Source organism: Taeniopygia guttata, chromosome 13 (assembly GCF_048771995.1).
Source record: "Taeniopygia guttata chromosome 13, bTaeGut7.mat, whole genome shotgun sequence".
Classification (NCBI taxonomy): domain Eukaryota; kingdom Metazoa; phylum Chordata; class Aves; order Passeriformes; family Estrildidae; genus Taeniopygia; species Taeniopygia guttata.
This window is the reverse complement of record NC_133038.1, coordinates 9833858-9861558: the sequence shown is the minus strand read 5'-3', so window position 1 is coordinate 9861558 and position 27701 is coordinate 9833858. Positions and strand designations below refer to the sequence as shown.

At 46.5% G+C, this 27701-nt stretch overlaps 1 protein-coding gene and 1 long non-coding RNA gene across 2 annotated transcripts in view; one reads left to right on the top strand and one right to left on the bottom strand.

Annotated features, from left to right (window-relative positions):
* The window catches only part of LOC115497141 (uncharacterized), a 29614-nt gene extending 2886 nt beyond the window's left edge, over positions 1–26728 (top strand). Inside the window, exon 3 of the long non-coding RNA XR_003962719.4 lies at positions 9227–26728. This is a non-coding gene — a long non-coding RNA (uncharacterized lncRNA). The remainder of the gene's footprint in view (positions 1–9226) is intronic.
* Positions 401–14308, bottom strand: ADRA1B (adrenoceptor alpha 1B). The gene is made up of 2 exons (XM_002192581.6): positions 13336–14308; positions 401–2235 (listed from the first exon to the last, which is right to left on the bottom strand). The coding sequence occupies exons 1-2, from the start codon at positions 14306–14308 to the stop codon at positions 1739–1741; spliced, it is 1470 nt and encodes a 489-aa protein (XP_002192617.6). The 3' UTR covers positions 401–1738.
* Positions 26729–27701: the final 973 nt, after the last annotated feature.

Genomic DNA, 27701 nt, shown 5'->3' with positions numbered 1-27701 from the left:
CCTATGTCTGGCTTTGCCTGGTGGAGGTTGTAAAAGATTCCAGTGGGAAAAATGAACATATTCAGAAGAGATCTCATCTGGACAAGTCAGGTGGCCTTGCTAAAGTTCCATATTTTAAAGTGGCATTTCAGACTTTGTCCTCTGTAATCTTTGTAGTCCTTCCTTCAGATCCATGTGTTTTTCCCCAATTTTCAAACTGACAAAGAGATCCTGGTGATGGAACTCCTGTAACTAATTCTTGATGGAAGAATTATGTGTGTTGGTGATGAGGGAAGCAACGGTGTCCCACGAGCCACAATGGCAAATTCAGTGGCCATGAGTATTTTATTTTGTAGTGAGAATCCTGAGGAAGAATCGTGGCTGAATTCCAGCCCTACAATAACAGGAGCAAGTGTTTCAATTGTTGAGAAATTACTTTAATCATTGTTTTCCATCTCTAAAGTGCGAGTGTACAGCGATGTATGGAACAATCGGGAATTATGGGCAGAGCCAGGGACAACCTGGAGAGGAATGACCTTGGTGCATTCCTCATTGCTCCATCCACCCACCCATCCATCCATCCATCCACCCACCCATCCATCCATCCATCCATTCTTCCATCCATCATCCATCCATCCATCCATCCATCCATCCATCCATCCATCCATCCATCCATCCATCCATCCCTCATCCATCTATCCATCATCCATCCATCCATCCATCATCCATCCATCATCCATCCATCCATCCATCATCCATCCATCCATCCATCCATCCATCCATCATCCATCATCCATCCATCCATCCATCATCCATCCATCCATCCATCCATCCATCCATCATCCATCCATCCATCCATCCATCCATCCATCATCCATCCATCCATCCATCATCCATCCATCATCCATCCATCCATCCATCCATCCATCCATCCATCCATCCATCCATCATCCATCCATCCATCCATCATCCATCATCCATCCATCCATCCATCCATCCATCATCCATCCATCCATCCATCATCCATCCATCCATCCATCCATCCATCCATCCATCCATCCATCATCCATCCATCCATCCATCATCCATCCATCCATCCATCCATCCATCCATCCATCCATCCATCCATCATCCATCCATCCATCCATCATCCATCTATCCATCCATCCATCCATCCATCCATCCATCCATCCATCCATCCATCATCCATCCATCCATCCATCCATCCATCCATCCATCCATCATCCATCCATCATCCATCCATCCATCCATCATCCATCCATCCATCCATCATCCATCCATCCATCCATCCATCCATCCATCCATCCATCCATCCATCCATCATCCATCCATCCATCCATCCATCCCTCATCCATCTATCCATCCATTCTTCCATCCATCATCCATCCCTCATCCATCAATCATCCATCCATCCATCATCCATCCATCCCTCCATCACCCCCACCCATCCATCCCTGGCACAGCTGGGCACCCCCACCCCTGCCCACCCCATGCCACCCTGTGTCCCTGCAGGTGTGTGTGTCTGTCCAGCTCTCCCAGGACACCTGCGGGGTCCCGTGTGCCCCTCGCAGGCCATGTGCAGGACCCTCCCTGCCCTCTGCTCCCTTCCCGAGCTCTCCAGAGGACCCGCTCCGTGCCTTCCCGCGGGGCTGGCGCGATGCAGGGCGGTGTCCGGCGGGCACGGAGCGCTCGGAGCCGCCCGTTCCAGCGGGGCTCGCCCTGCGGGCAGCGCCGCCGCTCAGGGCGTGCCCGGGGGCTCATGCCCCGAGCCCTGCGGGCCGTGCCCGTTGCGCTCGGGCAGGAGCTGGAAGGTGAAAAGCTGGCAGTGGCCCTGCTGCCCCTCCCGGGCCGGGCTGAGCAGGGAGCTGCAGTTCCTGCACTCGTGCAGCGTGCACAGCTCCAGCTGCGGCTGGCTGATCCTGCTCACGTAGCCGGGGCTGGGCGATGCCGAGGATAAAGTCCTCTGGCTGCCGCTCAGGAAGCTGCCGCTGTCTTCCAGGGAATCCCTCCGGGCGTGTTCCAGGGAGCAGCGGTTCCAGTTTCTGTAGCTGTAGGGCCACCAGCCCAGCTGCTTGCGCCGGTGGCACTGGCATCTCAGGATCTGGATGAAAGCCCTCTTGAACTCCTTGCTGGAGCAGGGGTAGATGATGGGATTCAAGCAGCTGTTGAAGTAGCCAAGCCAAAAAATCACCTTGAAGATCGTTTCAGGGGGCTTCAGAGCCGAAAACAGGGATCCTGTCCACGGAAAACAAGCAGAGAATATCTGAGATAAGGGATTTGTCTGCCTTTAGGAAGGGAACATGTTCATCAGATTACTGTTACAATCTGTGTCTTAAAAGCATGTTGCTTTCAGTGTTGGTCTTCTGGTACTAAAATGTTATTTTTAAAGCTAATAAGGAAATGTTTCCCACCCGAAAGCTGAAGGAGCACATTATTGATGAAGGATTAAAAAATAAGAAGCAGTCATTTTGTTTCTAGGCCCACACCTGCTGCAGGAACATCTCCTGATCCCAGGGACAGACCAAATCTCCCTTGTTCAGGCTGTTGCACGAGGCACACGAGGAGTAAGGCTGTGCCTTCCTCAAAGAGCTTTCAAAGGCCATTTTTAAAGAAAAGTGTTCCCAGGCCCCTCAAAAAGAGCATTTTCAGAGACACCTTAAAACTTCTAATACATCCTCTGGCAGCTCCTGAATGCCCCTCCATTTACCCAGATTACTGTGAGAGTATGAACCTCCCGAAACCTGAAGTTAATTGGGGAACTTCCCACATCTCAGGCATTCACAAAAATGGTGTGACCCAAACCAAGAGGTCATTCTGCGAATACTTCTCCTTCCCTTCACAACCAAACAATTTCCCTAAGGAGGCTGCCCAAATGAAAAACTCACACTGGGGAATCCACTCCCTGTGCTTTCAGTGGTAATTGATCAGCTAAATTTAGCAAATGGGGCTGGAGAAAAGAATGTATGAGATTTTTATGGCAAGCAGAGCTGGATCTGTTATCCATCTGGGAAAACACCTCTGTGACCAAGGAGTGGGGGTCCAACTCTGTGACCAAGGAGAGAGTTCCCCTGTCAAGAACTGGAGTTAGGTTTGCAGAGTGTTTCAAATGGAAGCTGCCAGTCCAGCCTGGCTGGGAAGGAACCTTTTCCTCTGGAGTGGTTTCGGATTTGCTGGGCTGTGAAAGCAGCTGAGTCAGTGGTGGCTGTCAGGAGGGGCGGGATGTGATTCTGGGAACTGTTCCCATCTCACAGCAATGCAGAGGTCGTGCCTGGGGCCTCAAAACTATGCAAGAGCACTTCCTCTGCTCCTGGGTAACAGCTCTGGGGTGCCAGCACAGCCAGCACAGCATGTGTGGGGCCAGGGCTGGGCTGCACGCCCTGCACGGAGGGTCCTGTGCAGCCAGATCCCAGATTTCCTCCTGGCAGAGTTTGGGAATGGTGCCAGAGCAAGGCTGCACTCTCTGCATGAAGGGTCCTAGGGCTCCAGATCCCAGATTTCATCCTGGCAGAGTTTGGGAATGGTGCCAGGGCTGGCTCTGCCCTGGAGCTGAGGCACTCAGGGTTAAATGGAGAGTTTAAAGGGATTTCCTCACAACTCTGCACTTTAGGGTTTTACAGGACTCCTGTAGGGTGAACCACTGTCCCTCAGGGCCGTGCTGCTGGCAATGATCTGTAGGGTTTGGCCAGAGCCTTTTCTGTGCAGCTGCTGCAGATCCTGCAGGTCCTGCCTCTGTCCTGATGGATGCTGCAGGAATTACAGAGCACAACGTGTCAAACATCAGAGAAACCATTAAATGCATTTGAAAAATTTCCAGCACACATAAATCAGTGCAGCTCCCAAAATTGTGTCTCCTGAATGTGTCAGGTGAAGGATTCAGTGACAATTCCTGGGATTCCATGGAATGAGCCATTGCATTCTTATAAAGCTTCAGGAAAAGCTGATCTAAATGTATAACTGCAGTCAAATGGGGAGGATGCTACTGAATCTTCCCCATGCTCAGCTGCAAAACCTATGCAGGGTTTATTTTGTAAGTGATAATTGGTAATATTTCCTTTCAGTTTAGAGAAAAGAGAACTTCTGTGGCTTTACAAAACAGCTACAAAGCACCATAATGTACAAGGAACATTTTGGAACTCACAGTGATAAATTTCTTAAATTGTTTTCTGGAATTCCTTTAAAATAGAAATAATTTTTAGCTCTGAGAGGGCAGCAAACCTCATGAAGTGGCTCAGGAGTCTCTATTTTTTTTCTCGGGTGTAAATTTGAATCCACAGAGGTGCCTTGAAAGGTCTGCCTTTGTCTGATACTGTAACAGCTGAAAATCTGTAAGACATTCCTCTACCAAATTTAAATATTTTTAGTCAGATATGGACAGAGAAAATGATATAAATAAAATAAATAAATAAATAAGGAATTTTACAGACCAGATAAAATGAGTGGAAGTCTAGAGATGAAAACTGGGAACCAATGCAGATAAATGAGCCATGCTTCCTTAATCTATATCACACAAGAATTTACTCCTGAATTTCTCAGTTTTAAAACCTTTCTATTATTGTAGCTAAATGCTGATCCTTAATTTTATTTATTTATTTTAATTAACTACAATACCTTTCATTTAGTTGCATTAACCTATCAGGAGCAAACAAGTGTGGGCTGTTTTGATGCCTTGATAAGATGCTAAAGCAAAGCCTGCTGAACACACTTGAACACCAGACTGATATTTCTTGCTCCAATCTCCAATCACTTCCCCACTGCAGCCTGATAAGGAGATTAAATATTACCCTGTGTTGATTTAAATTGCTCTTTAAAATGCCTGGAAAATTGCATGTGGCTCTCTCCTCGGTGATTTATTCCTGGCAGGGTGGCCAGAGGGATTTCCCTGCTCCAAGTGATTGCTCTTCTGGTGTTCCACGTATAACAGCCTCACTCCGAGGGATGTGGGTTTTCTGCTCACTTTTATTTCTTGGCACTAACCCTGTGATTTATTAATCACAGCACCACAATCTCCCTCTTACTGCACCACTGACACCAACAAGATTTTGCAAAGCACAGGTGGAGTACGGGAAATATTTCAGAAAATTAGGTGGACCAGTTTGGAGGGATCAGTTTTTTGCCCACAGTCCCCAGGCTTGCTGGAGCTGTTGAGCTTGGAGATACACTGAGCAAGAGCAAGTATCATAAAAAGGAATGAAGTATTTTATTTAGGAAGAACTAATTTCATTTAGGTTCTGACTGGCTCTTTATAATGAATGCTTTATTGCAGAGAAAGTCAGTCAAGTCTCCTCAATGAAATTAGGGAACACTGTGGGAAACAATTTGCCATATTAATTCTCCTCACATATTCTGCAGAATATGGAGGCAGAGCACCACTGAGACATTAAAATTCAGAGTCCACTGGAGTCAGGGAAGTCCTTGAAACCCTTTGAAAAGGCTCATAAGGACTTCAGTGGACCTGGGAAGAGTCCTTAAAATATCAGGGTGGGATGGCTTAATTGTTGTACTCTTAATTAAGGAAAACCCTTCACTGAAGGAGGTTTTAATTAAACATTCATTTTTAATACATTGTGGGTTGATATCAATTAAGTATAATAAATTACTCATAGAATGATCAGTTCTGCTCTGAATTTGATACTTAGATTAGATAATAATTAGGGAGGAGTACTGTGAATTCCCTGGAGTTCAGGACAAGTCACTAGGGATGAATTTGGGGCTGTCAGGTGCTGTTTTCTGTGCCTTACAAAGGAATTACATTTCAAAATCTTTTAAATCCACTTTTGCTGAGATGAAAACACCTGGAGGGAGTGTGTTGAGTTCCTTTACAGTTTCCTGGAACAAATTCAACATCTGGATTTATTGCAATACAGTGGTGCAACAGAGAGAGTCGTGTAAGGGCTTTGCTGTGTGCCACTGGATATTCCAGCTAGGAAACTGGAGATCCTGCATATCTTTGCCATTGTTTGAAGGTTAAAGAGCCACAAAACATTAAACTCCTTCTCTCTGTTGATAACAGGTTGAAAATGAGTTTTTCCTTGTTTGCACACCATAACATAGAAAGAGAGAATTGGTAATTAGTGATTGGGTAAAGGTACCCTCAGAAGGCAATCCAAGGGCCAGTCTTCTTTCAGAGATTCCATTTTGGTGCAGATTGGAGCCATTCTGACTGGAGTTAAATCTGAGCTTTTCAAGAGAAAATTCCAAGGTTTTAAAAATTGCTCTGGTGAGGGAAAGCGCTGCAAAACACCAAATGGTAACAGCTGAGCCCTGAGCCAGGGAACACAGGAAACTTCATCAGCATCAACCCCCATCTCCATCTGTCCCCCAGAAGTCAGCTTGTGCAGAAATGAGCTTTGCTGTCAAGGAATCTGCTTTTTGATGGAGCTTTTCCCTGGGAAAAGTGATTGATCAGACCTGTGCTGTGACCAGCACAAGACTTTCCAGGCTGGGAAGCTCCCTGTTCCTGCTGGGATTCCTGCAGGAGCCACAGCTCCTGGAAGCTGCTGGTGGCTGAGTTACATCCACTGTGTGCACAGCCAGCACAATCCTCCCTGCAGGAGCAATAATCTGCCCCTGAGCAGAGTTGTTGTGAGTTTAGAATGTGCTGAAAGGATGTGGTTGCCTTTTGTTTAAGCTTCCTGCAGCCCTTCACACCATGGGCTCAGCCAAGCCAGCGTGCCAAGGTTTTAGAGCTAATTGGATTTCTAAAGCTCCTGATTTCTTCCCTTCCAGCATCCAGTGTTTGTTTACATTCCCCTGGACTTATTTAATATAGGAAAGAAACCCAAACAGTAGATATTTACAAACACTAGATGATGAAGTGGAGAGGATGGTTATAAAACTAAGGGTTGGTCAAGCTGGGAGGCTGCTGGAGAAGAGGATTAGGATAACAGGGAAAACAGCTAGTAAGCAGTGAAAAATGATCTTGAGAAACAAGGAGAGCATCCAAAATAAGCAGAATCGAATTCAAAAAGGAAAATGAAAGGAAAACTGAATAAATTATAAGCAACAATGGGTAGCATGCAAATCTGATGGGGTTCCAAGTCCAGCAGCTGTCATTCCCAGAGTAGTGATAGGTACATCATGAATATCCTGGAATCATGGAATTTTTTGGTTTAAAGGGACCTTAAAGCTCATCGAGTTCCACCCCCTGCTGTGGACAGGGACACCTTCCACCATCCCAGCTTGCTGAGAGCTCCAAAGTGGCCTGGTTGTGAGGAATTTATGCCCTAGGACTGACAACCTGTAGCAGATGCTTCATATTTCAGATGAACAAATCACTGCAATGAGAACAGCATGAACTCCATTCACAACCACTCAAATTTAAGAGCTTTTAAAGGGCTCCAAAATTAGAAACTTATCTGGAGTGGCCAAAATAAAACCAGGACTTCAAGGAGTACAGATAGGCATGAGATCTTTTCCTGAACCTCAGAGCTGCTACACCTCCTTGCATTGCAAGCAGTTGCAAGGCACAGCAGCTAAATTTGATTTCTGAAGGGTCGGTGCCTTGGATTTAAACACAGCATTCCTGCCCTGGGCACCACCTCTCAGCCCAGCCCCGCTTTGTGACTTACACCACTGAGAGAACTCACCTGTGTTTAAACTGTGCTGCCCTCAGACAAATAAGATAAACCAAGATCAGTTTTGGTCAGAATCTTGTTCAGTCCCTAAAGCTGGCAGTGCATAGGGACACTAACACGGCATTACTGTTGTTATTATTTACTCCAAAAGAGTTACAGACTGCAGCAGCTCCTGACTAGACAGCACAGAGCCAAGATTACCCTTGTTTTGCAAGGGATTACCTGATTGAGGGAGTCTAGAAAAGCTAATCTGAGTCTGCTGACATTTCATTTATTGTACTTAAATGTCTGCAATTACTGAACATGCTCTGGTGTTTCCTCTCCTCCTTGCTTCTGCCTGACAGCTGAGCCAATCTGTCTTGGCCATGGCTGGTAGGAAATAGCCCCAGCATGGAGCTGAGCAGTGTTACAGAGGTGCTGGATGAATTTCCAGTACAGCTTCTGTCTCTGGTCCCTCAGAGATGGATGGTTCTTGCTTTCCAGTTCCTAGGGCTCACCTGGAAGCCCATCAAAACAGCTCCACACCTTGCAGTGGGTCCTGCAGGATTGCTTTAGTACAGATGTGAAAAACCTCCTTTGGTCCTGGCAGTATTTCACCTGAAGCCCCTGAGGCCCTGAGCTCTGGCCTCGGGTGCTTTAGGAACACCTGGATTTGTGTGCTTTTCCTCAGTGCTGCTCCTGTGCCCTCCAACCTGAGCAGCTCGAGTGTTTGCAAACCCCTCTGGGGTAAGGACCTAATGTCCAACTGCCCTGCTAAAAGCAGCATTTCCTCTGAGACTTCCTTCCCTCCTGCCTTTGATTTCAAAAGTTGGGAGATTTCCTCTCGCTGCCCAGTGGCTCAGTCCTGAGTTTTTCCCCTTGGATCTCCCTGACCCAGGAGCTGCTGCCATCCCAGGGGCTGAGGAGCCAGCACTGGGTGATTTCTCTGTGGTTTTCTCTGCATTGCTCCGTGTATTTGTTTCTGTGATACTGACCACTGTAGGATTTCCCTTTGTTCCTCTGACAAACAAATCCAAAGCCTACAGAGGAATTACCCAGGAATTTGTGCAATTTCTCTTACTTTGATAACAACTTTGTCCTAAACCCCAGACATCTGTAAGTGACTGGTAATTGATACCCTTTGCAAAGGAAAGGCTTAAACCAGGGCTTAAGGGAAGCTATTTCAGTAGGAGAATAAATCATCCCAAAATAATCTGGTGCTCCCCACGTGCCAAAACACTCTGTGCTGCTCAGTGAATGCCCTCAGATGTTTGATTGTCCAGTTCCTGCTGTCTCCTGTCAACTGAACTTTGCACCAGGACTGACCTGCCAGATTGCCACATCTCATTAATTTATCTGAATTCTGTAACTATTAACTCGAGGTCATCAATTCCAGCGAGCTGGACTGGTCAGGGAGGGGAAGAGGAGGCAAATGAGGTGAAGATAAGCCAGGCCTAAAGCCCTGCAGAGAGCAGAGCCCAGTGGCACCAGACCTAAAGCCTGGAAGGGTTTCCCATGGAAACCAAGGGGCCTAATTTGGTATTCTCAGAGGCTGGCCTGACGTAACATAAATCCACATTCTCTACTTAAACAGCATTTTATTTTAAGAATAATTTTGTGTTGGCTGACCTGCAACATGCAGAACATTTTATGTTATTTTTTGTTATTTACAGAGAAATTACCAAAGCCTGATCCATAGTGACAGTTCCACCAGGTTCATCTTCATCCTGGGGCTCGCGGGACCTCTCCTATGTCAGTTAAGTTGCAAAGGTTTTATTTTTCTTTGAGGATTTGTGGGAGCAGGCTCTGTATTGGGCAGTGGCTCCTGCTCTGATCTCCACTGGAATGATGCAGCAGGCTGGGGCAGTGCCCTGGTTAAGTGCCTGGTGATTTTTCCCTCTGGGAATGTCTGGGAGAAGACTGAGAAGTCTGCTCTGATATCTCAATTTACAGGAGTGACACTAAACCTCTCCTTATACAATCCTTCATTTTGTATTCACCTTTTAAACAAAGGTATTGACATAAAATTGGTCACTCCATTGTTTAAAGGAGGGAGTTTTAATGAGTGTTATCTTAGTTCTGCAGGGCTCTAGCCTTTAAATAAAAAGAATCTTTTTCACTCATCATTTATCAGCAATGAATATTTAATGTAGTCCTGCTGCCTAAGGAAGAATTTGTATGAAAGGGATGAAAAGAAACATTTATTTTAAAAAAACAAGATATTTACTCCTCAAAGCTGAGTCACTGAATTTATGGGCCAAGAAGTTGTCTCAAAGACACAAATGTCTTTAGTTTATTTTTTATATTGAATCACAAACAATTTTGAGTGGCAGGATGACTGTTTGCACAGGCAGGGAGCTTTTATAAATGTGCAGCCAGGATGTTCTGAAGTTCAATTGCTGCCTGGAAAGAATATCCAATACAGGAATAACCCAAATTTCTCACACAATTCTCTCTGATCCCAGTTCTGCATCCCCAGGTGCTGAAGGCAGCACAGCTCAGTGCCCCAGGCCTGACTGGGGGTAATTCAGTGCTGAGAATTTAATGCTGCTCAGTGCCTCTGGTGTCAAGGCTGGAATTCCAATCTGCCCCGGATTCAGAGATTTCCTTGGGATTTTGGCTTGAAAAAGCTCTGGAAGCATTGATATGATTTCTTTTCATTTTCCCAAGCAATCTGCCTGCTTTCAGCACCACAGCTGTTCCCAGGCATAGCTGCCACCTGATGGAATAACCCTGGGCTGGAATATCAAAGGGGGAGCTGTGGAATACATTGAAATGCCAGACTGCAAAAAGAATAATTTTGCCTGGGAAACTCATGGAATTGCTGAGAATGCCAAGGAAACTCTGCTACATCTAAGTAGATTTGTTCAGACCTGGGGCTGTGGTGCTGCAGAAATAACATTTACCAGCTTGGCAAATGTTTTGTGCTTGGATCCACAGAAATCCAGAGCTGCTTTGCCAATGCCCTCCTGCAGAGTCATGGAATTACTGAGGGGAACAGGGGGCAGAGAAATAGAAACAGAAACAGCAGTGATGCAGATGTGAGGGTGTGATTTGGGTTACTGGGGCAAACAGGAGGTGTGAGAAGGAGAAGCTGAGGAAGAAGCCTGTCCTTGCAGGAAGGGGAGCTCTCTCAGCTGGACAGCCCAGGGACAAGTGGAGAGCTTGGAAAACATCAGCACCTTTTGGATTCTACAGTTTGCCTCTCCCAGGAATTGATTTCATACCACTGGGTGCTTTCTAAAGGGCTTTTAAAAGCATTTCACTGAATTTTGTGTCTTCAAGACACAAAGCAAAAAATTCCTGCTATGAAGAGTGCAGCTCACAGCTCCTTAGGAATTCTTTCCCCTCTGCTGCAGTTGAGAGCAGCTGCATTGTGCATGTCAGGAAAGGGACTTTTCCCACCTGTCCTAGTGAGCAATGCTTGAATCATGCCTGACATCCTCAATTGGCTCTGCACTGATACATAAAGATAAAAATACAGGGCTTGGACAGGACTGCATCATAAATTTAAAAAGAAAAATCAGGGACAAGGGATAAACCAGGCTATTCCTAGTCAGCAAAGCAAAGGGAAAATACTCCCAGTGGAAATGTATTTGGATCCTGGGTGCTGTGGATCCCTCTGTCCCCCTTTTTCAGCTAGAGGGTTTCTGACAGAAACAGGATTCCAGCAGTTTTCTGGCACTGCCAAGAGCTCACCCCTGCAGCTCTTCCTGCCCTCGGCTCTGGGTGCCAGTGCCCCCAAACTGGGGGTGTTGGGGTGACAACCTGGGCTGGGCTGGGCTGGGGTCCCCAGCTCTGGTTTGTCCCCAGCTCTGGCTTTGTCTCCAGCTCTGGTTTGTCCCCAGCTCTGGCTTTGTCTCCAGCACTGCTTTATCCCCCAGCTCTGGCTTGTCCCCCAATTCTGGGTTTGTCCCCAGCACTGGTTTGGTCCCCAGAACTGGTTGGTCCCCAGCTCTTGTTGGTCCCCAGCACTGAGTTTGTCCCCCAGTTCTGCTTTGTCCCTAGCTCTGAGTTTGTCCCCAGCTCTGGTTTGTCCCCAGCACTGGTTTGTCCCCAGCACTGGTTTGTCCCCAGCCCTGGTGCTGTGCTGGAGGCTCCAGCCTGTCACCCACTGGCTGCCTTGGCACAGTTTACACAGGAGATAAAATCGTATCCTGGCAAGCAATCAGTTCTCCCTCAGATGGTTTAACAGCCTCTCACTAAAGCTCCCAGAGAGCCCAGGAGATTTGAAACAACTCCTCAAAGGGAAAGCTGACACTTTTATGGGAGCTGGTTGGTGTGTCCCTTTGTTCCTGCCGTGTTTTTGCTGGGCTGCTCCACACCTGAGCTGGGTGAGGAGTGTCAGTCCTGGCTCCAGCCACCCACACACATGATCTGCTGTCTTCACAGCTGCTTTTTTTCCTTCAGTAATTCAAAATCAAGGAGGGCATCTGCTTTATCAGGGGATCATGACCTACTGTTACAAATCTCAAACTGCTACATATGGTGGAAATACTTTTCTATCCACAGCTGGGTATTTTTGCTTGTTTTATGTTATTAACTTCCTTTAGGAGCCAGCACAAGGACTTAACTTCAGTAGTCAAAGAGAACTTTACTCACGGTTTTCCTTCTGTTTTTTACATCCTTAATGTGACCTTTATGCAAGTCTTGAGTCATAAAGATTTTAAAATTCAGTATAATAAGCTAGAGATGACAAAGTTGCCCTGCAGTAGCTGAAGCAGTAAAGATTCTTAATAATAGACAAAAATTATAGCTTTATAATACTCCACCAGGACCAGGCTGCTGAAGTCAGTTTAGTTTTCTACAACAATCTCTAAAAATATTCGCTTACCACTCAATCAGAAATGTTTTGGTTCGGTAACTAAGTAAACACAAATACAGAACATTAATAAAGGCTTTTTCTCCCCTTTCTTTATCCACCTCTTTCTATAATTAGGCTGCCAGATTGTCTCAGAGAAATTAATTTTGGACAGATATTTCTGAGAGCTCAGTAATTGAGTATCTTGAGATACTCCCCTTCAGAGGTAGTGCTAATATTAAAAACAATACAAGAACATTTCACAGCTTTGGGGACGCTGAGTAATGTGTTAAGGCTATGTCAATGCTTGAACAATATTTTGAAGTTGAAAGTGAACAAAGTGGCTGCCGAGAGCTCCCATGGCAGTGTCCAAAACGCCTGGACGAAGAGCTGCTGATACCAACGAGCTCCTTCCTTGGGATCTGTGGGATCTCCTTTGCTTTTGGGATTTGATCAGTAATGTTTGAACTCACAACTAGAACTTTTCAGCTTCCCGAAACTCAGGGGAGTTTTGCCCCTCACAATTAACTGATTTCATTTCCAGTTAGGGCACCTTAAAATGTCAAAATCCTACTGTGTTATATCCCAAACCTGGGGCACTGACCTGAACCCCCAACATTGCAGTACTGCAGCTCTCTTATCTCATCTAGGATTTGGGGTAAAGCGTTTTGGTAATGTTCTGATGCCTACTTCAATACAACAAATGGGATTTAAGATATGAACCCTGGAGATATTGTCCCCTGTGGTGACACGGGCCCTGAGGACTGCAGGTGAGCAGCTTCGTGCAGCTGCACAGTTCCCAAAGTTCCAGCGTGACTCTTTGCACATCAGGAGTTCCCTTCTTTTCATTCCCTTCCTTTCACCTGCTCACTGCAGCTCTCCCAACAGTATCTCCTCCTCATCCATCTGATTCCTTTCCAAGACATTTCTGTGGGACCCAACAGACCCACCCCGACCTCTGCCCTCACATCCCCAACTCACCCAGCGGCAGGACAATGAAGAAGGGGAGCCAGCACAGGATAAACATGCCAACCACAATTCCCAACGTCTTGGCTGCCTTCTTTTCTCTGGAGAATTTTAAAAGTTTGAAAGCTAAGGAGTTCCTGGGGTTGTGACCCTTGGATTTGGTGTTGTTCAAGGAGTCCTCGTGAACGTGCTTGTAGTGAATCCGTAAGGTCAGCTCCTTGGAGTTGGACATTTCCTTCATCACCCCAGCTTCCAGGTTCCTGGTAGTCCTTTTGGCCACGATGTAGACCCGGCAGTACATGACTAGGATGACGATTAAAGGGATGTAAAAGGAGCCCAGGGAGGAGAAGAGGGCATAGAAGGGCTCCTCGGTGATCCGGCACTCCCTGTCGTCCTGTGGGGCCGGCTCCTTCCAGCCCAGCAGAGGCCCGATGGAGATCACCATGGACAGGACCCAGACACCCAGCAGAGCTAAAATAGCCCTTCTCCTGGTGACCAGCGTGGGGTACTGCAGGGAGTACCGCACCCCGATATATCTGTCGATGGAAATCGCACACAGGCTCAAAATAGAGGCTGTGCAGCACAGCACATCCACGGCTGCCCAGATGTCACAGAATATCCTCCCCAAAACCCAGTAGCCAAGCACTTCCAGCGTGGCAGAGAACGGCAGGACGGTGAAACTCAGCAGCAGGTCTGCTATGGCCAGGTTAATGATGAAATAGTTCGTAGGGATTCTTAAATGTCTGTTGCAGGCCACTGAGAGAATTACCAGGATATTACCTATGATAGCAAAGAGAATAAAGGCACCGAGGATCAGCCCCACAACGATCGCCCTGCTGGTGGCCAAGGCAGGTGAATCCAGGTCGCTTCCTGTCTCGTTGGAGTTGTTTGCAGAAAAATTGCCATAATTTAGTGCAGAGCCTTTGAAATATCCCGGTATTGATGTATTGGATGTATCACCAAGGTAGGTATTCATCTTAAAATTCATCCTCCATAGCAAGCTGGGGTCGCGTCCCTCGGCGAGTCAGCTCAAAGTCATCTCTGAAGCGGCGAAGTGGCTGCAGAGCCGCGGGCAGTGCGGGCAGGAGAATTCACGGTCCCGGGGAGCCGCAGCCCCGGCACGGAGCGCCCGCCCGGCCCGGGCAGCCCGGGGCAGCCCGAACCGCCCGCACCGGGCTGCTCCGCGCTCCGGCACTGCCCATCGGAGCCGCTGCCCGCGGCAGCAGCGGCAGAGCAGCAGCACAGCAGCAGAGCAGCAGCAGAGCAGCAATCCTGCCCGGAGCCGGGGGAGCTGCGCTGCTGCCGTGCCTGACACGGGGCGGGCTCTGCGCTGGCCCCGGAGCGACCGCGCCGGAGGCGGAGGGACAGAGGGACAGGGACAGGGACAGAGGGACAGAGGGACAGGGACAGAGAGACAGAGGGACAGAGGGACAGGGGAAGACAGCGGGGCCAGTGGCGGAGCGGGGCCGGTGCGGTGACCCCGCGGTGGCTTTGCAGGCACTGGAGGTGGCTGGGCTGTGACAGTGCGGGGACAGTGCGGTGGCGGTGGCGGTGGCGGTGCGGGGACAGTGCGGTGATGCCAGTGGCTGTTGGGGACTGTGCGGTGGCGGTGCAGGCACTGCGTGACAGTGCCCTGTCAGTGCGGGGACAGTGAGGGGACAGCCGTGGGGACAGCAGGGGACAGCACTGGGGACAGCACTAGACGGCAACGCCGGCCGGGTGACACCGGGGGAACACCGCGATCTTAACTCGGCGTTGGCCACAGGATCCTGCAGTGCACACCTGTAAAAAACAGCTGCATTATCTGAGAAAGAATATCCTTGGTGGGATGTGGTGAAAAAAACATTTTGGGAGAAAATTCATTTCAGGACAAAATGATCTGTTACCCTTTTGCCCGTTAAGGAAATATATTGGAGTTTATTTTGTGAGTCACATATCATTTTAGAGAGCTAATCATCTCCTAAGGACAAATAGCTTGGTTCCAAAAATCCCTGGGTTATTTGTACTGTTCATTATTCAGTATTGGTATTCAATATTCAGCGATGGCATAAAGTTTGTTTCTAATTAAGAATCTGATAATAAAATAAAACTGTAACAGATCAGCAAAATCTTGATGCTGTTCTGTACTCTGTACTGGGCACATCTGTGGCTTCATCTCCTCTTTTCCACCTCTGTAACTTTCCCAGGCAGAGTTTATTGTGAGCCTCAGCCCTGAGCAGAGCTGAGCACCTGCACCCACAGCCCAAGGGAAGGCAGAGACAAGGATTTACTTTAGGAAATATTTTACCTTTAGTCTTCTGATGTTGAAGTATCTTCCTGAGTCTTTGCTCGGGGCTCTGAGGTCACTGATGTTGTTAACTCATCGCAGCTCTGGGAAGAGTCATCCTCTTACAGTAGCCTATAAAGCAAAATATAAGTAATGATTTATTCTGTAGATAATAGCCTTTAATGTCGAAAGTGGTTTCTTGGTTTCTTCGTCTTGTGACGCTTTGGGGAGAAATCTCAGATCTTTAGAACTCAGTGCCATGAAAAACAACAAGTGAGAGATTTGCTGAATATAAAACTGCCAAAATCCTGTTCTCAACTTTCTCTCATTAGATTACGTCTCCCAGCTGTTGACTGCTGTACTCTGGGTTACTCTGTATTGATTTTCCTGTTACAAAATGTACTGTGTTTAAAATAAAAACTTCATATTTAATAAGGCAGCTATGGCTGAGAGTTGCAGCTGACTGCTGGGTTTGAGGACAAACCTGGTAAAAAAAAAGTTGAATTTTAGTCAGGGAGCGCATGGCAGATGTTGGTGTGGCCCTTCCCAGCAGCAGAGCTGTGGCAAAGCTTTGTTGTTTAGAAACTCCCCTTTAAATGCTCACAAGAATGACAGGATAATGCCACGCAGTCAGTGAAGGGAAGAGGAACAAACACGGGATGTATGAGCTTCACCTCAGCTTTTCTGCCCTGCCCTGCCCACGGCAGAGGTCTCAGTGCTGCAAAGGCAGCAGCTGGCACTTGGGGCATCATCCTTACATGTCCAGCTCCTCTGGGCTCCACTCTCAGCTCTGTCTGTGATTTCTGACCGTGTTTCTGTGCCTGCTCTGTGAATTCCTCTGGCTGGGGGCTCTGTCCTGGGGCCGCAGCTCTGCCCTGGTACCACCCCGTGCAGTCCTGGTGGCACAGAAGGCACCGAGTCCCTGCGTCCCCCCTCTCCTGGGGGCTGAGCTGCACCCATTAAAAATAGTTTGCTTAGACCATTAGGTCAGACATGACCCTGTTACAACCTTTGGCACGCAAGAAAACTTGATCAGTGCAGAATGTGAGAGGCTGGATAAGAAAAGCTCCGTGAGGGTGTGAACTGCCCCGCTCCGGTTTTCAGCTGGCACCGTGTGGGACATGCCCGGCCTGCCAAGGGGGACAGAGTGGCCTGGAACTGCTGCCTGGCTTTGGGCACACTCCAACCAGACTTTGTAGTCCCAAGGAACCAGATCTTTGAGCAGCCTTTCAGCAGCCACTGCCAGGAGTCAGCTGGCTCCAGGACACGGTGCCCACAGCAGAGGAGAGGGCAGAGGGGAGGGAACGGATCCTGACTGCTCATGGCTGGACTCAAACATCTGCTCAGTACTGGGACCTGTTTGATTCCCTTCCTGGTGCTGCTTTCTATGCCCTTCTGGAGGAAAGAACAGACAGAAAAATCCCATTCCAGGAGCCGAAGGAAGACAAAGCTGTGGCTCATCTCGCACAGCCCCTGCAGGAGTCAGGTGTGTTCTCACAGCCCTGCAGCAGGCATAAAAAACAAACCCTGGATAATCATGAGCCTGAGATGGTGAATGTTCGCTGATAGTTCTGAGATCTTCAGTAGCAGGTGCTGTAAGAGAACCAAATGTGTTGAAACTCAGACACCAGCATTAACTCGTTACCTGCCTGGGGGGAGGGATGGAATAGGCACTGTGAGAAAAGGAGACTTTTTCTGCCACAGCTTTAAGGTGGCACTTGGAGCCAGTCAAAGACACCTGCTCAGAGAAGTGCAGATAGGATCCACGGCTGAGTTCCTTTCATCCAGATGAATCACAGCGTTCAATGAAAAAGTGAATTTAATAACCCAAAGATTCTAGTCAATTATACTTCAATAATGCTCCCAGAGTAATTTTTCAATGATTCTTTCCTTGAAAGAGGAGCCCTTTAGTGTGGCTCAGCTTTGTAAGGGGCTGTGTTCCTTTCCCTCCCTTGCAAAGGTTGAAACATGTGCTGGCATTTGGATCTGATGCTGAGACACAGTAGAGACACTCCCAGAGCACTTTTGCAACGCTGCTCCTAATTGGGCATGGGGGATGAGCTGATCCTGGAGTTAAATGGGAATATCTCCATATAGTTTTATATAATCCCTCTTGAGCCTTTCCATCTCACTGCTCTGCTTTTTCTCTGATATTAAAGCATTACCAAGAAGTGGAGTGAGGAGCTGAGCTTGGGGAAGGTTTTTGGTGTGACTGTGGGTGGGTGTTTAGATTCCTGTGATGAAGAATTGTATCTGCAGCTCTGAGAATTTGTCAGTGTTTGGCTCTAGATTGTGTTCAAAACAGAGCTTCTCTGTAGGGAGGTCCTTAAAACTATATTGATAAAAAGATTAAATTTGTCTGCTTTTGATAGAAATGACAGTGTTAGCTACCGAGCTGCACTTAATTACTGCTTGTTTTATTAATTACAGTGGGTAATGTTGGTACTGCACCTTTGCAGGGTGGGTACAAGGCTCCTTCATCAAGTCTTTCTTCTGGAAATCACAAAAAATCACACAGTGTCATCCACGAAATGTATTTCCTTCATCTCCATTCTTTCTGATGGGTAGAACTTTGTCCTTCATGGAAAACATCTTTGTCTTAGGCAGAATTATAAAACTTCCCACAGACATTGGAAATACACTGGATTATGGTTTCCTTACCTTTTGTGATTAACAAGGAACACATTTCCTTGGCACACACAAACCCTGAAACACAGAAAAGGGAATTTCCATGATGAGAACAGAAAAAAATACTTTTAAAATGCTAATTTGCAGTTGTCCAGTGGTGATATTTAGAGGCTTGTGGGTTTATTTTCAGAGTAAGGCAAATATCTCTGAGTTTTGTATTAACAGCCAAGGTTATTAGCTGGAACTTACCAAAACAGGATTGCACACACTTGCAATTTGGAATAATCTTTTTTTCTGTAGTTATTCAGTGCTTGTCATTTTAATGTAAATAGGATTTCAAGAGCAATTTTTGGGTAGAATTAACTAAAATACAATTATTTTCATGCTGTCACTGGCTCTTAAATCCCCTCCCAGGCTTAGGTTTTGCAGGCCCATTGCCCACACTAAACCAAGTTTTTTCCTCACTGTGCATTCCTGTCAGAACTGTGCTGGAGACTCCCAACATTTATCAGCAATTTCCCAGTTATGGATGGAGGACTTATCTCAGAGGCTTTGTGAGGGCGATGCCAGCAATGGACTCTGCATTTGGGTGGGGTGGGGTGGGAAAATCAGGGTTTGGGAAAAGTGAGTCCCTGCCTCAAGGAGAGAGGGAAGAGCAGGAGCAGGGCAGGTCCTGCCTGTCCCAGGCACCTCCTGCCAAAGGAGGTGCAAATCCCTCCCAAAGCTCTGCCTCGCTGCCCTGAGGAAAGAGGATTTCTGCCTGATCCCACCTGGAGAGGATCCAAACCCAGGGAACTCCCTGACTCTGCACTTTTCAGAGTTTTAATCCAAATTTCAGGAAATTTAAGGGAACCAGGAGAGGGAAAACAACTGAATTCTGGTGGAGAGGCTGGAGGGGACACCAGGGTCTTTCCTTTGCTCCTTATTTCAGCTGTTTCAGAACTTGCCTCTTTGGGATAGAATTATAATGGAATAAACTTGAGGTTTTAATCTCTCCGTTCTAGATCTGAGAAATTCAAATCAATAGAGATTACCCAATCTTTTTTTTTAAAGGCTGGGTATATTTATTTTCATTAAATAACTTAAACTTCTTTGAAAATATTTAACCTGAGATTAAAAGGGCAGGAATTAAATGCTGGGAAAAGAAAACCATTTTAAACACAGCACAAAGCTCCTGTTACTCACTGGCATGAACCAACATTGTGCCAAGGGCTGAGCAAGATTAAGAGCAGCTCAGAGGTTTTTGTGGCTCATGAAACAAGTCCTGATAAAGTGGCTGAGGTGACCACAGTGTTATAAATCCCCACACCTCAGGAAATAAACTTGGAGGTGAATTCAGGCTGGATAAAGCTCCTCACATGCTGTCACAAGTAATTAATCTCATTTCTGTGCCTCCTTCTCAGTAATTTCTTCACTCTAAGGATGAGGTACCCGGCCCAGAGGAATATTTGTAATACAACAGAAATGTGGCTGGGAAAGGGATTTTTCAAAGATATCTGGGCTGAGTGGGAATTTTGCTGTTTTGAGAGTTTCCACCTTCATCTTTAAGTGCCCCAAGATCTCAGAAACTTCTGGAAACTCCTCCTGATCTGTGCACCAGGATTATTTCTGTATCAGTGACAGCCCCCACTTTGTTTTTACACACCCAGGTGGTTTATTCTGCCTGTAAGAGGTGAAAGCTCTTTGGTGCCCGAAGTCCTGGGACTTTTAAAATTCAACTTTCATTTTCCAGGCTGAACATTTGCATGAAAGATCAATATTTCCTTAAAAAAAACCAAAACCCAACATAACCTTATTTTCCACCTCTCTCCACGTCACTGGAGCTCTGATCATGGTGTGCACAGTACTTAATTTTAGCTTTATGACATTTAGAACTTGCAGTTGCAGCATAAATGTCTTATTGCCCATGAGTGGCTGGGCCTCACTGCTGCTGAACACTGAAATTCATCTTCCAGGGGTGATGTACAACCCCATTCTGATGTTTTGCCTTGATGAAAATGCCTGGGAGAGGCAGGAAATGACTTTTATATTTGCAATGATACAGCCCTTAAAATATGGGCCAAGATCTTAGTTCAGTGAGATTGATATCAATCTATCATCCAATTTATCTGTTCCTTTAAATAAATCTGTATTTAGATCTATTTCAGGGTATCTTTATTGGAATTAAGCAGTTTTTCTAACCTTGAAGCATTTTTGACATCTAGTTTTGTTAAAATATGGGTATCTCTGAGGAGAAGGAAGTCTAAACTCCCTGTCTTGCTGCTTCCCTGAGAAGCTGGAAATTTGTATTCCTCCTCCCTAGCTCAATAAAAACCCAGTAAATCCTTTGCTGAACTCATTGCAGCAAAAATATTAATGCTAAAGGGCAGAATTCCTTGGAGAAGGATTGCAAATGGACAGAAAGCTGCTTTTGGTGCAGGGTTGAAAACATCAGGATAATAAAGAAGCAAAGGACAAAGAGGAGCTCTTTGCTCTACAGGAAGGGAATAAAAGGAAGAACTTTTGGGAAAATAAAGCAAAAAGAACCAGGACAGTGACTTCTGTCACATCTTCAAATGTGCCAGTCCTTAAAGCTGTACATCCAACTGGAGAGGGAATTTTGCACAATCCCAAAGTCTGGAACTTGCTGAGAGAAAATGTCTTTTGTGTCTTTTCTTCTAAGGGAATCTGGACCCTCCTGTTAAGGAATGGACCAAAATATTCCCTTTTCTCATTATTAACACTCAGCTCTGAGCCAGGGGTTGAAGTGCTGCTGCTTCTCCTCCCTCACAGCAGAGTTTGAATGCACAAACACCTCATCACACTTTAAATTATGCATTAGTGGTTTCACACTCCTCAGAGCAAATTAAAGAAGTATGTGCTACTCCATCTTTTAGAGATGAGTGTAAGAGACAAATCAAGGAATTTTTCCTTTTAAATTCAAAATTTAAATGTATTTTTCAGCGTTACCCAGTGCATCAGTTGAACTCTGAGTAGCCAGAACACAAACTATAGGTGGAACCGTGAGAGTTTTGAAGGAAAGAATTGGAGTTTGACTTGTATTTTTTGTTAAATGAACACTGAACTCTTCTTTGAATTAATGTTAAATATTCATGAATCTGTTTTCCCATATTTTGTTCTTGTGAGAAGCCATAAAAATCTATAAGCAGTCTTTATTTCTCCAGAGAAAAATTAGGTGAGAGAAAACATCTGTTTCTCTCTTTTTCCTGTCAAGATTTAGAATAATTATATCAACGATTTAAGCAACTGGGAAAGACCTAATTCTATTTAATTCTGATTAAATGTGCATTAGGTCTGAAAGCAAACTGCGTTGTGCATTGTGTGATAGTGGAGGGCAGCAGGAGAACAATGGGAACATTTATCTGGTGGAACTGAACGGATCCCTGCTGCTCCCCAAATTCCTGAGCTGTGCCAGAGGCAGCTGGGAGATGTGGCTGCTGCTTTTCCGTGTGGGAGCAGGAGAGGGTGTGCAATCCCAGGGGAATGGGATTTCCCCCCATCCAGGGAACTCCTGGAGCTAGAAAACACAGAGCACCTTGGCAGCTCTGGCTGGGGTGGTTTGCCTGCTCTGGGAGCTGCTCCTGGGGCTGCCCTGAGCTGCAGCACTGCCTGGGGCAGGGCTGCCTCCAGCAAACACAGCTCTGCATTTGGCTTTTCCCACAGCCACCTCAGGCTGGGATCCAGGCACAGCAGGGAAGGATCTGTTCCTGAAAAGGTTCCCTGTAACCTCCCCAGTGCCCACTCTGTGCCATTCGCATCCTCTGGACAGAGAGACACAGTTCTGTCTCTCAGGAGAAGCACAGAGAGAAGAAGAGAGAACAATCTTTGTCTCTGCTCCTTGCTTTTGCCCATGTGGGATGTGGTTGGAGATTGTTCACCTGCAGTGATGGCTGGGTTGGATTCTGGGGAAGTTGTTTGGGGTCAGTGACCACTGGGACCCAGCTGTGGCTCGGGCTCTCAGCAGAGTCACAAGTGTGAGTTATCTAAGTAAGGAGTAAGTATGTAGAATAGTACAGTATCTCTTTAAATAGTATATTAATGTAATAGAGTATTGTTTCAACAAAGCAATCCTTCAGCCTTCTGATCTGGAGCCAGACATCATTATTTCTTCCCTGAGTCGGGGTCTGCTGCATTTTTTACTATCCCACTCTGGAAGTGTTTTCCAAGAACAAAACCCATCGGTGCTGCAGCTGCTCCAGGCCTTTGCCTAATTGAGATAATGAGGAGGATTTTGTTGGAATTTACTTTTTTTTTAACACTGCAAGAGATACTCCTGAAAGTGTCAGCAGTCACCATGAGTGAGAAATGAAAGTGAGCTGAAGGCAGCAGCTCTGATCCATCAGGAACAGCGGATTCCTTTCCAGGGAGCGTTTGCAGCACCATTCCAGGAGCTGCTCCCCACCAGCAGCAGGCAGTGCATGATCCCTGCCCAGCCAAGGGCACCTGCCCTGGATGAAATCCCATCATCTTCCTCATCTGGGGTGCAAAGAGCTAACTGATGAGTGACTGCTTCCAGGAAAATGGCAGAGGAATACCTGAGAGCTCCCTGAGTGCAGCTGTGCATGGATCTGCCGGGAGCATTGAGGGACAGTCCCTGGGAGCCTTTGGAAAAGCTGGATGCACCCCTGGATGTGGTGCACTGCAGTCTGTAAAGGCTGAGACATCAGCAGCACCCTGATGGTTTTAGATATTGCCAGTGATTTCTGGTCCCTGCATTTTATTTGGATAAAATACACGTCTTTAAACAAACAGGAGGCTGTCCTTTTGGAATAATCTGTGGAAGAGCTGAGATGTAGGGGGTTATTTGGATAATTTGTGTCCCCACCAGGCAGTGCTTGCACAGACTTCGTCCATTTCAAGCCCATTAGCTGATATTTGTTGTAATTAAGAGTGACACTGGTGACTCCAGCACCGCACATTTCCTTCAGGCGCAGCAGCCCGGGCAGGCAGTGACTGCTCCCAAGTCAGTGATGCCAGATGAAGTCATTGCACTTGTCAGTCACTCTGGCACCACTCTCCTGGTTAGAAACTTGTCCTTTTTGGGTAGGAACCACCCAACAGCTCTGGGCCTTAAGGACTTTCGGTTGTAACCAGAAACTGCTCGAGTAATTGGGTGAAAAAGACCTCACTTTTAAGGGCATCTGAGAAAAGAGCTTCCTGACCTACATCTGCCGAGAATCCAGTCCCAGCTCCACTCCTCCCAACCCTCTGGAACGAGGGGGAACATTTGCCCGTGATGAAGATAATGGGAGAAAATATGTATGAGAATGAGTCACTGAAATTTTTGTTCAGAGTGCAATATCCAGCATCCCCAGAGACCTTTATTTATAACTCTGTAGAGTTGCAGGAGGACAAATGAAAGTGTAGGAGAAGCTGAAGTAATGAGTAATGATAACTCCAACAGGCTCTTTCCATCACAGATTAAGTGAGCACATCATGGTAGTGAATCTCCAAAAGACCTCTGACAATTTTATCTCTGTGGAGCCCTGAAAGACTTCTTGGAACACATATTGGAGTAAAGGTTTCATTTCATGGTTGCCTCTAGTAGATGTCTAGAATAGAAGCAACTGCACGTCTGGAGAATATTCAGAATAATTACCATGGTCTGCATCTCATCCTTGTGTCTGCCCTCAGTGCTGCCCCTCAGGGTGTGGTATTGCCATAAATGAAATATATTCATAAATGAAATATATTCATAAATGAAATACCTTCAGGGACACAAAGTGTTCACAACTGAATACAATCAGAGTTAGTGTAATCGCTCTGTCCCTGTTTTCCTGACTGTGGCCATCAGCGACCGCAGCCAGAAAAGAGATCCTGGACTTCTCCAGAGCTGCTAGAGGAGGTACAAGCTGCTGTCGTGGGTGATTTGTGATGGAAACCAACTCCCAGGATTGCTGTGAGCGATTTGCCTGTGTCTGTGTGCAGCAGGAAGGCACCACCAAGGTACCAGCAGTGCATGGAGAACACCCACATGGCAGCACATTCCCAACCCTGGCGCTGGCATCTCCTCTGCTCCCCCAGCTCTGGCTGTGGTGTGGGACTCAGCCACGCTCCTGGGCCATGCCACCCTCTGTCCTTGTCACTGATAACTGGCTCCTGCTTCCTTCCCTAAAGCGCCAGCTCAGCTCAGTGAATTATTCCAGGTCTGTGACCCCCCGAGGCTGGAGCTCTCCAGACATTGTTTCACCCTCCCAGGACTCCTGGCTTCTCCCTGGGACTTCAGTCAAGTCCTGGCTGCTTTAACCCAGCTGTGATTTACGTTTGATGAGGAGACTGAGGCTGCAACTCGCAGCTTGAGCAGGGCTCTTCCTGCAGATTTCTGCTTCTGATTCATTGCTCTCCTCACTTATTATTCCAACATTTATGGATTGAGTAATGGGCACGATGGGTTTTTACTGAGAGGAGCTCTCAGCAGACTTACAGCACATATTTTGACAGGGGGATGAATGTTCTGGGTTACATCTAATAGCAATTTAATGAATATTTTATTAAAATAAACTTAGTTAATGCTTTGTGGCTGTGTGGAGCAGTAACTGCCTACAAATCTGTGGTTGGGAAAGCTCCAAGCTCATGGCAAATTTCCTGTTCCTAGAGCAGATCTTCTTTCTCAGCACCATAAGGCCAGAGGGACACATGCTGCTAAATCTTTGTTCTGCAAGTGAAAACGAGTGCATGGTTGTGAGGAAAACATTTGGTTTCTACTGTTGAGAAGTGAAATTTCAGCATGATGAAATCCTGTGCCTGTGCCAAGACAGTGTCTGAGACAAGTGGAAAATTTCCAAGCTTTGAGACTTTCAGAAAATTCCACAAATAAAATCCCACATCCCAGTTTATTTGGGATGCAGGGCTGCAAGTTGGGGGAGTGGGGGTTTTTTCTTCCTGAGCATGGGCTTGGTGTCCCAAGTGTCTCCAGCCCAGATTAGAGAAGCTTTCTTGCAAGTTGTTGCATTTTTAAAAGTTTTCCTCACACCTCCCTGGCTTGCACATGAGGTTTGACACTAACAGGATGAAAAGCCCACCACCTTTCCACCATGCAGGCAGTTCTGGTCTGGCTGTGTTATTATTATCCGTAAAAACCCCACAAATTCCCTCAAAGTGACACTTAAAATTAACAGGAGAATATTGTCAGGGTGATTAACACAGACAAAAGGAGGAAGGAAGAAGGAATTGAGGAGGGTGAGGTGGGATGAGTTTTCCCTTTGATGGATCTGTGTCTCATCTGCAGTTCCAGCAGTCACAGTGGGAGTTTTCACTCTGTCATAATTATGTGGCAGCAATCACATTTTCTTTTAGAATAAACCTTCATCTCCTTCAATTTTCAAGTATTCTATGCTAAACTGAGGAAAACCAGGTTACTAATTAGTACTTGGAGTCAGCCCAGGGAACAAATCTGTAGCCCAGCGAAGTTGTTTGCAGCTGTGAGGAAAATCCCCACATTTCTCCCTACTCCAGTTTAGTGGATGTCAGGATTTTCAGTCACAGCATCCCAGTCAAAGGGAGTGGAGTGAAGCTCTGGAGTGTGAGAACGTCCTTGTGCTCTGTGCTCACTGCAGTGCAGAGAGAAGGGGCCAGGAGGGACAGCAAGGAGTGGGATTCTTCTCTCCAGGGAACAAGAGATGATGCCTTCACTTTCAGCTTTCACATTTTCCAGGCTCTGTACTGCATTGGTACAGAGCTCTGAACTCCATGTAAAGTGTCAGCAGCTCTCCTCACATCTCAGGCACACAGGACAATCCTTTTCCAGCCCAGAACCAGCTCAGGCACACTGAACAATCCTTTTCCAGCCCAGAACCAAGGACATCGCTGCAGCTCCAGCCCCAAAAAGTGCAAACAGCAGGAATGGAGGAGAGCAGCCTGGCAGGGTGGGACTGCATCACCTGGAGCTGGAATTGGACAATGAACCCCAACATGGAAATGGACCCAAACTCATAAAAGTGTCAAAACTGGTGACCAGGAGTCCACCTGGGGTGGAGCCACGGCCGGGCTCTTGCACTGCCCAAGGTGTATCCTGTGAAGGCCTTTCCATAAATCCCTGCTGTATTCCTGTGCTCTGCCCAGCCTCTGCTCCAGGCAGCCTCTCGGGCACCAGAGAGAGCTCAGAGCAGCCACACGCTGCCATTCCCGGCTTCACATCTTCCCAACAGCGTGGAGGGGATTACAGCCAACGTTTGCACATGGAGCACAAGGAAAATGGGAGATGAGGATGTGGTGGCAAACCCTGGAAGGGAAAAGCAGAGCTTTGGAAGGCTCCAGACCCTCCTGGCTCACCCCCCAGCCCAGCAGGTCGGGATTAGGAAAGATTTGCCTCAAATTCACTCCATCTGAGGAACCATCTGAGAGTGTGGCACCTGAGGCTGTGGTCAGGCTGCATTTGGGGCAGGGTGGATGAGTCTCCTCATGGGGAAGGGTAAGTCTTTATTCCTTTTGATTTGAGCAGGAAAGTCATCCTAGCAGAATTTCACTATGTCAAGATGTTGGAACATTTTTATTAAAGAATTCTTACCATAGAAATTAGCTTTAATTTTTTTCTAGCATAAGGAAAGAAATGGCACCAACATCCTCCTTTCTGGAGGAGCCATCCACTGTATTTAATTTCAGAGCAGTTTTACATGCCAGCAACAGGAATTTAATTACTATCTCCTTTTCTAATTAATTTCAATAACTTTAATTATAATTTTCTGCAATGGTCAATGTTTTGGACACTTCATGTAATTATAAGGGATTGCTTTGTGATTTTGCATTAATGAATATTCACTGGTTATAGGAATCTCAATATCTCTTATCATCAAAATGTTTGAGAATCAAATTCAGTGATAGCTTAAAGCTGGGTTGCAGAGCCATCATTTTTCAGGTCATTGAAGAAATAAGAAGTTCCTGTTGTGTTGCAGCAGGAGATGGACAGCTCAGGAATCTGTTTTGCTCAGTGAAATGGAAAACATGAAAACACTAACCCAGAAATTAATTAGAAATGGGATGAGACACAAGAATGAGCCTTGAATTTTAAACATATTAAATTGGAGGGAACGAGTAGTTCCTCTTCATCTTCTGGGTTCAGATAAAGGGGGAGGGAACAGGGCAGGGAGGAGCTGAAGTTTGAGCAGGACTCAGCAGGAGGACCTTGGCTCAGGCCCCCAGTGTTTATTTGTGAACAGAAGCAATAATTGATATTTCTCCAGCTGCACAACTGCTCTGCATCTGTTATAAAATCTGGGCAGTATAGCAAAGATTTTGGTATTTATAGATCCATAAATCCACTTAGGATAATTCTTGAGGTACCTTTTGCTGCTTTGCTCTTGGTGCTTTGAAGTGACTTGAAAATAAATTTACAAAGAGCTCTGAAGTGGCAAAGTGAGGCTGTGACAGCTCTGGAAGTTGCTGGGGTTTGTTTTGGGGTGATGGTGGGGGTTTATTTGTTTCATTTTGATGGAATGATCCATTGGGTACATTTGCTTACTTCAGTCTCTGGGCTCAGTTCTGTCTCCTG

Coding starts and splice junctions, on each gene's coding strand:
- ADRA1B (XM_002192581.6), bottom strand. CDS start 14,308: ATGAATTTTAAGATGAATACCTACCTTGGTGATACATCCAATACATCA. Junction 2,236..13,335: donor CTTCATTGTCCTGCCGCTGG/GTGAGTTGGGGA, acceptor TTCCGTGGACAG/GATCCCTGTTTTCGGCTCTG.